Raw genomic sequence first — 11664 nt, forward strand, 5'->3', positions numbered from 1 at the left:
AAAATTCATTTTAAAAATAAGAAACATTACACAACACCCTCATACCTATTTAAGAAACTGAATTTAGAGTTTCAAACTTTCCTTAAATGAAAACCAAAAACTCTGATGGCTTCACTTATAAATGTACCCAACAACTTAGGTAGGAAATAATGCTTACACTATAAAAACTCTCCAGGAAAATTGAAGCGGGAGAAATGCTTCTAAACTCACTGTATGAAGCCAGCTAATTTGGGTAAGTTTTTCATTTGTATAGGTGGCTAAGTCAAAGCCTACTGCTACCTGAGTTCTATTCCATTCTATGTGTGGATGTAGTCCACAGACTGAAACATGTCCCTACCACCAGGGAATGGCTACAAACAAGAGCTCTCATTAATACACTTGTCCTAGTCTCTCAGAGTACCTTAAAAAAAGGAGATTCCAATCAAACAGTAGCTTCCAGGGATCTGCTAGGCCAGTTAAATTCAAGGAATCAAGATATGCTTGGAAGGTTATGGTGACCATGTATATAGTTATTCTTCAAAGGTAGTAAAGGCTATCGTACAAGAATTTCATTGGCAAATTCTTATCTCATCTACCCTGTAGCCCTGATCTTGCCCCTTCAGACTTTATTTCTGTCCAAACAAAAATACTGAAAAAGACCATGATTTTAGTACTTCAAGGATGCCAGAACTGTCATCTTGATATGTATAAATTGCAGAGCACAGAATTCTAATGGGAAGGGTTGAGAGATGGAGGTCCTGCCTTTAGAAGTGTATAGACTAGACAAAGGTTGCATCAAAAAATAGCTTCATATTTTGATATTTTTGTTTAACAAAGGTTTATATGATTTCACAGCAAGACTTTTTTCCTTGCCCTCATATATTGAATTATAAAGTATATTCAATTATTTAAGGAAACAATCGGCTCTATGCCCATATCCAACAGCCAAAGCTTCTGTATTTCATAAATAAATTTTAAGAGTGTATCTTCACAATTCTTAAAGACTTATCATATAGATTAGCCTAACTGATGGGAAAGTCTATAGTCCTTTTTAAATATATGGGCAAAAGTATACTAAATAAAATATTGTTCAGTTTCCTTAAATAGTAAAATTAAAACTATTATTTTCTTATAAGATGTGCATATAATACTAAGTACTTAAATTTGACACATTCAAAGAAGTTGTTTTATTTTTTAAAGTACATTTGATGAATAAACAAAATTCACATTCATAAGAATGCAAAATCTTTGGTGCATAAGCAAATATGGTGAAGAAAGCTGATGGTGCCCAGCTATTAAAAATATAGCACTGGGGGTCTTAAAGGCTTGAAGTTTTATAAACAGCTATCTAGCAGAGAAACAACAAAGCCCACATGGAAGAAGCACATCTGCCAGCGGGATCATGAGGCGTCGACAGGATCAGTTATCAGGAGATCAGAAACAAACAATTATAATGATGCGAAGGAGAGAAGTTGGAGTGAAGACCCAAAACCTATTGTAGGCAACTGGACATCCCCTCACGGAAGGGTCACACAGAAGGGATGATTCAGCCAAGGTGCAGTTTAGGACTGACGAAACACAACATTCCTCTAGTTCTTTGATGCTTCCTCCTCCCACACTACCATGACCCCAGTTCTACCTCAGAAATTGTGCTAGATCAGAGTATTTACATTGGTACAAATAAGAACTTTCGACACACAGAAGCCAGGACAGACAAACCCCTCAGAAATAGTAATGGGAATAGCGCCAACATGAGGGGTGGGAGGGAGAGGAGGGGAAGAAAGGGGGGACTGATGCCACATGATGGATGTATAACACTCACTCCCCACCCCAGGATAGAAACATGGGTGAAGGGACACAGCAGACGGTACAAGATCTGAAATAATAATAATATATAATTTATCAAGGGTTCACAAAGGTGGAAGAGTGGTGAAGGGAGGTGGGGAAAGAGGAGCTGAAAAAAGGGCTCAAGTAGAAAGATAATGTTCTGAAAATGACGATGGCAACATATGTATGATTGTTTGATATAATTGGTTTATGGATTTTAAGAGCCCCCAATAAAATGATTTAAAATTTAAAAACAATGTATAATCTTTCACGTTAATATAATTTTAACTAGTTATTTAATAATCAGTTATTATTGCATTCAAGTTTTTTAAACCATATATAAACCCATGAAGTAAACATCGAGTTAATGAAGATAAAGCAATTTCTCAACTACCTAAGTAATGGTTTTTATTTTACTAGAGGGTACCCACTGCAATCAAGTCCAGTCTGATTCACAGTGACCCTATATGACAGGATAGAACTATCCCTGTGGGTTTCTGACACTGTAACCCTTCATGGGAGTAAAGCCTGGTCTTTCTCTTGAGGAGCAGCTGCTGGTTTCTAACTACGTACTTTTTAATTAGCAGCATAACCACTACACCATATAGGATAATATATAGGAGAAATAGCTTAATTTCCTTTAAAATAAAAGCATATAAATGCTCCAAATGTTAATGATGAAATTATTTTCTAAAACATTTTGTTATTTTCCAGTTTGTACATCACCATATGACAAATTATATCACATTAAGACAATGTATACATAAACCATACCGTGTCTTGCTTTGGAATTTGGACTAAAACAGAAAGAAGTTGTTCTGTATCAAGAAATCTTGATATAACTGAAACAAAAAAAAGAACAAATAAAAACTTAAAACTTTATGGTACAATTGATAATATAAACTATGTAAAATATTATCATACAAAAATACAAATCTGCATGTAAATATTAATATTTCCTTTTCTTTTTCCTCTTATATGTACAGTAACAAAATAATGGTGTATAATGGTCCTTTCTTGGTTTTGATTACTCACAAACTCTCCTCAAAATTGAACACTTAGACTATCCCCTTCTTTCTGAAAACTCCATTTGTGACTTTTGGATGTTATACATTTCATCCCATCTTTTTGCTCTTTACTTCCCTCCCACAATCTCCAAACGAGAGATCAAGTCATCCACTAACCATGTAAACCCCAAACATTTCCTAACTTTCCTTATCTTTGTTTTTCAACTCTCTTATACATGAATAATAGTATCTAATTCCGAGGATTACAGTGTGGATGAACATGCAGTACATGTAAAGTGCCTTGAACATACCAGGGCTCAAAAGTTTACTTTTCACTTCTTAATTAATTTTATAGATAGAAGTGTTTTAATAAATTTGTTTTGAGACCATTCTAATTCCTATTAAATATCCTGAAACTTTTTTTGTCATTTGTTTTTCTTGTTCTTGTCTGTTGTTTTACTTTAACCATTTAACATAAAGATCTTTTAAGAATGCATGACTCATCTGGGATCTTAACAGTCTGCAAGCAGCATCTAAAATACAACTATTGCAAATGAAGAGAGAAAGAGAGACAGTGGAACACATCCTGGCCCACCAAGCTCCGAGGACAATATTCTTGCTCAAAGCAACCAATGCAGAGAGGACCACAGGGCAGGCCCCACCACAAGACACAAAGTCCCTCATTGACCTATTGTGCTATGGGGGTCAACACTGGGCACACAGTGCAGGAATTGTGGCCTATTTGACCCCACCACACTGACACACTGGAGCGAAACACTAAGGGCATGCAACAGAGCAGGAAGGGGAGCAAAGCAAATTAGTTCCCAGGGAATACCCAAAATAGATTTTGGAGCCAGGGAGTGGCACCCCATCAGACTCAACTAGAAAACACTCCTAAAAGTCAAACAGACCTATAACTGTTTATGCACTTTTATTTTTTTCATTTTTTATTGTTTTGTTGGGGGTTTTTTGTTTTCTTTTGTTATTTTGTTTTGCTCTGTCTTGTTTTTGTGCTTATTATTGTCTCCCGCATGTCTTTCTAGATAAGATAGGCAGGACAAACAATCCAGAGGAGAAAACAATGGACCAATGGTTCTGGGGGTGGGGGGGCACAGGAGAGGGGGAGGCAGGGGAAAAGAAAGGGAGGTGTCAACAAACTCAGGGATAAGGGAACAATAAGTGATCTAAAATCGATGGCAAGGAGGGCACACAGGATGCCTGGTGGGGTTTGATCAAGGGCAATGTTGATGAGAGGAAGTACTGAAACCCAAATGAAAGCCGAACAAGATAGTGGGACAAGAGGAAAGTAAAAGGAAATAAGAGGAAAAAACTAGGAGGCAAAGGGTTTTTATAGAGGTCTAAATACAGGCATGAACACATGAAAATATATTTATATATAATGATAGGGAAATAGATCTATGTGCATATATTTATATGTTAAGTAAGTATTAAGGTAGCAGACGGACATTAAGCCTCTACTCTAAGTATTCCCTCAATGCAAGAATACTTTGTTCTAATAACCCAGCATTCTGTGATGCTCACCTTCCAGACACAATCGCTGAAGACAAAATGGGTGCATAAGCAAATGTGGTAAAGAAAGCTGATGGTATCTGGTTATCAAAAGAGATAGCACCTGGGACCTTAAAAGTTTGAAGATAAACATGTAGCCAACTAGCTGAGAAGCAATAAATCCATATGGAAAAATCACACCAGCCTGTGTGATCCTGAGGTGTCAATAGGACCAGGCATCAGGCATCAAAGACACAGAACAAAAAAAAATCATATCAATATGAATGAGGAGGAATGCAGGGAGGAGACCAAAGTCCATATGTAGACAATTGGGCATCCCCTTACAGAAGAATCACAAGGCAGAGATGAGCCAGTCAGGGTGCAATATAGCACCGATGAAACATACAACTTTACACTAGTTCTTTAATTCTTCCTCCCCTCCACTATCATGACCCCAATTTTACCTTAAAAATCCAGTTAGACCAGAGCATGTACGCTGGTATAGATAAGAGCTGGAAACACAGGGAATCCAGGTGAGATAAATCCTTCAGGACTAATAATGAGAGCAGCAATACCAGGAGGATAAAGGGAAGGTGGGGGGAGAAGGGGAACCAATCACAATGATCTACATATAACTCCCTCCCTGGGGGACGGACAACAGAAAAATGGGTGAAGGGAGACATTGGTCAGTATAAGACATGAAAAAATAATACTAATTTATAAATTATCAAAGGTTTGTGATGGAGGGAGAGTGGGGAAGGAAGGGGGAATAAAATGAGGAGCTAAAAATAAAAAGGGCTAAAGTAGAAAGACAATGTTTTGAAAATGATGATGGCAACAAATGTACAAATGTGCTTGACACAATGACTGTATGTATGGATCATAAGAGCTGTATGTCCCCTCAATAAAATGATTTTAAAAAGAAAGAAAGAAAAAAATTATAAATTATCAAGGGTTCATGAGGGAGAAAGGGGGGGGTGGGGGAAATGAGCTGAGATCAAGGGCTCAAGTAGAAAGAAAATGTTTTGAAAATGATGATGGCCATATATTTACAAATGTGCTTGACACAATGTATGTATGTATGGATTGTGACAAGAGCTGGAATAGCCCCCAATAAAATGGTTTTTTAAAATGAATAAATAAAAATACAACTATTATTTTCTATGTGCCCGTAGAAAAAGAGAGAGAACGAAATCAAAGACTCAAGTAAAAGAACAACAGTCTCGTCAAACCAGAGAGCAAAGCTAGATAGTGCCCATCTACCTACTGACTGAAGTGACATCGCAGGACCCAAGAGACAATCCAGGACAAAATGGGTGAAACATGAGCAAAACTCAAATTCCTAAGAAAGAATAGACCTTACTGGACTACTGACTGAGACTAAAGAAAGACCCTGAGCATATCACCGTGAGATATTCCTTACTTTGATCTGAAACCACTCCCAGAAGTCACCTTTCAACTACATAACAAAATGGCAGATAACTAATATAACCTGTGAGTATTCTGTTCCTCTAAAGAAAAAAATCTATGCATGACCAATGTTTAACGGTTACTTTAAAGATTACAATGTTGGAGAGTGACAATGAAACTATTTAATGGAATCAGAAGAGCCAGAATGGAAATAATGAAAATGTTGACATATTATGATAAATGTAATCAATAGCTCTGCACATTTGCACAAATTTTAAAATGGAACCAAATTTACTGTGTAAACTTTCACCAAAATCACACAAGAATTATTTTAAAAATAATAATGTACTAATTCTATAGGAGCACTACGAGTTGGAATCAGCTCAACAGCAACAAGTTTGGTTTAGTTTATTCATTTACCCATTTTTATACATAATAAAGTAACAACTTGTTAATGACTGATAGCCATGATCAACATTGTAATATATGTGTGGTCTCAAAGTTTTTGAGAGTGATTTATACTTTTTTCAAGTGGTCCCAGGTGGTTATTCTTGAAGAGGGAAAAACAGCAGTTATGTAACTCTCTTCCTGTCAGTTTTCTAACTGCCTGCCTTTAACCCTGTGTCTCTTTTTTACTTTTCTTAGTCATTTATAATTCTAAAATTAGGCAATATCAATTTACCTGACTGAAGTCCAAAAAAGAGTTCCTCATCTTGAAGTAGTTCTTGAACACAATCTAATCTCATGTTAATGGTTTCAATATCCACAAGAGGTTCTAATATGTTAGAACGAAGTCTTCTACTTCCTCCAGGAGTCTTAGTATAATTTAGAACACCAAAGAGAGTGTGATTATTCCTTTGAAAACATAAGTTAGAATATTTTCATTAAACACACAAAAGGAAATCCAAAATAATTACATTTTAACTTTCTAACTATATAATCCTACAATCTATACAAAGATGCTTAAACTTTAGATCATCTGAGAACTTGCTAAAATTCAGGTTCTGATACAGAAGGTCTAAGATCTGACCTGAGAATCTCCACTTCTACCATCTCCCAAGTATGTTGCCAGTCAATGGAGCTTTGAATACCAAGGATTCAGTTTCTCCTTGCACTGAATGTCTTTTTCATAGGCTAATTACAATTAAAAACTTATATACTATTTTAACCCATGACATTCCATCAATCAAATCAATGTATTAATAGTATGTCTTAGAAGAAAAAATGTATACATTGATAAAATAAATGACTATTTAGTAAAATAACTTTTGGTTTAACAAGTAGGGAAAAGTTACAAGTAAAAGAAAATTTCATAATTTCTAAATGATCATTAGAAATTATCTGTTATAAGAATTCATTTCATTGGACTGTTTACTAGGTTATGGTGTATATAAAAATGTTAATTTGTTCTAATACTCAAAAAACATTTATAGAGTCCATATGGTATGCGACAACAAAAGCTTATGTTTTATTGATTATGCAAAGGCATTCAATTGTGTGCATCACAACAAACTAAGGATAACATTGAAAAGAAGGGGAATTCTAGAGAGTTTATTTGTGCTCATGTGGAACCAAAAGGCTGTCATTCAAGCAAAACAAGGAAATATTGCATAGCATAAAATGAAGAAATGTGTGTGTCATAGTTGTATCCTTCCACCATAAAGGTTCAATCTGTATGCTGAGCAAATAAATCCAGAAGCTGGACTATGTGAAGGACAATATAATTTCAGAAATGGTAATGAGGAAAGCTCATTAATAACTTGCAATACAAGATGACACCACCTTAAGTGCTGAATGCCAAGAGGACTTGAGGCACTTGCTGATATAGAAAAAAGGCTTCAGCCTTCGCTGTAACTTACAAAAACTTAAAGTTTTCTCTCAATTGGACCAATAAACAACATCAAGATAAACAGAAAAGACTGACATTGACAAGAACTTCATTTTACTTGGAACCACAATCAACACTCACGGAAACAGCATTCAATAAATTTACTGCAAATCCGCTGTGCAAAAGATCTCTTTAAAGTGTTTTAGAGATATTTTCAATCACGTCATATGCATGTGAAAGTTGGATAATGAATAAGGAAGACTGGAGAAGAGGTGATGCATCTGAGTTATGATATTGGTAAAGAATATTGAAAGTCTCAAGGACTCCCTGAAGAACAAACAAATCTGTCGTGGAAGAAGTACAACAAAAATGCTCCTTGAAGCTGAGCCTAGCAAGACTTCTTTTCAGAAACTTTGGACATGTTGTTAGAGGTGTCACTCCCTGGAAAAGGACTTCTTGCTTGATAAAGCACGCCTCAGCGAAAAATAGGAAGATCCTCAAGAATCTGAACTGACACCATAGCAGCAGCAAGGGTCTCAAATACAACAAGCTTGAGGACGGTACAGAACTGGTGCAGAATCCGTGTAATTCTGTTGTACATGGATTACCTATGAGTTGGAACTAACTAAACAGCACTTAGCAACAAACATGGTATCCCATGTTTTATGCTAAGTGCTGAACATCTAAGATAAACATGATTCTTACCCTCATAGCTCTTATAATCTCTTAATTCATTACCAACAGTCCATTTCTATAAATATGACAGAGAATAAGGAGAGACAGACAACTGACAAATAGTCATATAAAGAAAGAAAATAATTTCAAGGGCAGAAATGCAACATAAAACAGGAATAGATAGTGTGGCAGGAATGCTCTAGTTAAACTGGTTGAGAAAGACTTGGCTATGTATTTGACAGATGATCTGAAAGTTGAATGGTAAGAGGTAGCTATGCAAAAAATGATGGTATAAGGATGATGATGATGATGATGATGATGATGATGATGATGATGACAGCAAGCATATACTGAATACTTAATATATACCAGGCATTGTTCTAAGCATTTTAAATTAAATTCTAATCATCTATAGTATGAAGTGGGCACTATTGTTAGATACATATAATAACCAAAGGAACTGGAAAAAAAAAACAGAGAAATTAAGTTACTTTTCCAGGTTTTCTAGTAAGTAACAAGGCTGCAATTCAAGCTCAAGAAGTCTGACCCTAAAACCAGAAAATCAAGGTTGATGAACAAATGGATATAAGAATAAAGGGAAATAAAGTTGAAGAAATCAGAGAAGTCCTTGTAGGTCACAGTAAAGAGTCTGAATCCTATTCTAAATGTAATGGGAAAGACTGGACTATTTAAGCCAGAAGACTAACAAACTCTGATTTCTAGATTAAAAGGATCATTAGTTTCTGTGCTGAGAAGGCTGATTGTAGGAGAGTTGGTAAGAAAAAGCCAGAGAAGAGACTAGTGAGGTAGTCAAGGCTACAGAGAATGTCTTTGGAATAGGGTTGCAACCTTCAAAATGGTAAGAAGGTATTCAGATTTGGTATTGTTTAAACCTTTTGATCTTTGCTCATGTTATTCGGTCAGGACACCCTTTCCTACTTCATCTGGATAATTTTTATTGATAGTTCAAAATTCAACCTAGGTATCATCTCCTTTAAAGGTCCTTTCCTAATTATTCCCCTTCACCTCCTACCTAAGCTGAATTAACTACCTCTCTGCTTTGATCCTACTTGTTATGTGCCTTTGGTATGAATACACTTACTATATGATAATAATACGGTCTATGTGCAAATTATAAAACAATATCATTGATATCACATGCAAGTCAAATTTTACTGATGATCATCCAACAAAGCTGCAGCAGTACATTAACAGAGAGCTGCCAGATGGTTAGGTCAGAAGAGGATGTGGAACAAAGAATATATCATTGTCAAATTCAGCAGGATCTTGACTAAAAGCAGAAAATACCAGAAAGATGTTTACATGTATTTTATTTACTATGAAAAGGCATTCAACTTTGTGAACCATAACAAAATATGGATAGCCTTGAGAAGAATGGGAATTCTAGCATACTTCATTGTGCTCCTGCAGAACTTGTAGATGGATCAAGAGACTGCTGTGGTTGTATCCTCTCACCACACTTATTCAATCTGCATGCTATGCCAATAATCAGAAAAGCTGGATTATATGAAGAAGAATTCATCATTAGCCTTGGAGGAAGGCTTATTAATAATCAAAAATATGAAAATGACACTGAAAGTAAGGAAGACTTGAAGCACTTGCGAATGAAGATCAACAATTGCAGTCTGCAGTATGGATTACAATTCAATATAAAGAAGACCAGGATCTTCACAACTGGACCAATAGGTAATATCATGACAAACAGAGAAAAGATTGAAGTTGGCATGGATTTAATTTTGTTTGGATTCACAATCAGTGCTCATGGAAGCAGCAGTCGATACATCAAAGGTTGCATTGCATTGGGTAAATCTTGCTGCACAAGACCTCTTTAAAATGTTGAAACACAAGGATGTTACTTTTTGGACTAAGGTAAGCCTAACCCAAGCCATGGTATTTTCAATTGTCTCATATGCATGTGAAAGTTGCATACTGAATAACAAATACTGAAGAGTCAACGCATTTGAATGCTGGTGTTGGTGAAGAATATGGAAAGTATCATTGACTTCCAAAAGAAAAACAGATGTTCCTTGGAAGAAATACAGTCAGTGTGCCCCTTAGAGGTAAGGATGGCAAGACTGTCTTATATACTCTGGACATGTTGTCGGGAGAGACCGGTCCCTGGAGAAGGACATCATGCTTGGTAAAATGGAGGGGCAGTGAAAAAGAGGACGACCCTCAAAGAGATAGACTGACACAGTGGTCTAACAGTAGATTCAAACATAAGAACAATTGTGAGGATGGTACATGGCCTAGGGTGTTCCCTTCTGCTGTGTGCAGGGTTGCTATGAAGCAGAATTGACTAGATGGCACCTAACAGCAGCAGCACTTAAACAGCACAGACCAAGTTAACCAGATATTTTTATCTTCGACTCAAATAATTAAAGGAGCCCTGGTGGAGTTGTTGGGTTAAGTTCTGGACTGCTAACCACAAGGTCAGTGGTTCAAATCCACCAGCTACTCCACGTGAGAAAGTGAAGGTATCTGCAGTGTCACTATGAGTCAGAATCAACTTGATGGCAGTGAGTTTTTGTTTGTTTTAATTTAAATAATTACAGAGCCCTTTAAGTTCCTTGTGTTTGAAGCTTTTAAGCTGGTTATTTTAATTTCATCGTTATTGTGGACAAAAATATATTTTTAAAACCTAATTTTGGTGATGCAATCAACCAGTGTTAACAGTGGTACAATGATTCAAAATGTTTGATCAATATTTTTCCATCAAATAAATTTTAAAACTTAAAGCAACTATTAATAGAAAAAAATGACACAAAAGTATCTACTACATCATTTTGTAAGAAAAAATACAGAATGGTCTTACCTACAGTCTTGATTATTAATTAGCAATTCAAGATTCTGGGCTGATGAGGAATCTATCATAGCTGTCTGTTCACTACCCTGGAAACAAATCTTTAGCGATTTGGGTGCATAAACTGAATTTTGAATAAATTCAATATATTTTAACAAAGCTGCAACAGCTGCAAGGCAGTAATACCTGTAAGGTGATCAATGATAAATAATTACTGTAAGTCTGTAGAATAAAGAAATTATTGCTATAAAAGGAAACACATTTCTTATAAGAAGTATTATATATATTTGCTTAGCACATGAAAAAAGCGCCTATTGTTAAAAACTAAATAACCTCTTAAATATAAAAATAAACATTAATTTTCTGAAAATGGGTACTTACTAGTGGATGTTAGATATAATGCATAATGTATTATATAATGTACATTAAACTCCAATAAATCATATGTTAGAGGGAGGATTTAAGGAGCTGATTCCAAGGGCTCAAATAGAAAATAAATGTTTAGAAAATGATGATGGTTTAAAGGCTTGAAGGTAATCAAGCAGCCATCAAGCTCAGAAGCAACAAAGCCCACATGGAAGAAGCACACCAGCCTATGCAACCAC

General features: G+C 35.7%; 1 protein-coding gene across 1 annotated transcript in view; it reads right to left on the minus strand.

The window, feature by feature from the left end:
* The window catches only part of MSH4 (mutS homolog 4), a 92627-nt gene that overhangs the window by 52722 nt on the left and 28241 nt on the right, over window positions 1-11664 (minus strand). Inside the window, exons 7-9 of the mRNA XM_045291737.1 lie at window positions 11072-11245; window positions 6415-6587; window positions 2581-2648 (exon numbers count right to left, since the gene is read on the minus strand). Coding sequence (XP_045147672.1) covers window positions 2581-2648; window positions 6415-6587; window positions 11072-11245 — 415 coding nt within the window. The remainder of the gene's footprint in view (window positions 1-2580; window positions 2649-6414; window positions 6588-11071; window positions 11246-11664) is intronic.

Source organism: Echinops telfairi, unplaced genomic scaffold (genome assembly GCF_000313985.2).
Source record: "Echinops telfairi isolate 266 unplaced genomic scaffold, ASM31398v2 ScPeMD7_443;HRSCAF=831, whole genome shotgun sequence".
Taxonomy (NCBI): Eukaryota; Metazoa; Chordata; class Mammalia; order Afrosoricida; family Tenrecidae; genus Echinops; species Echinops telfairi.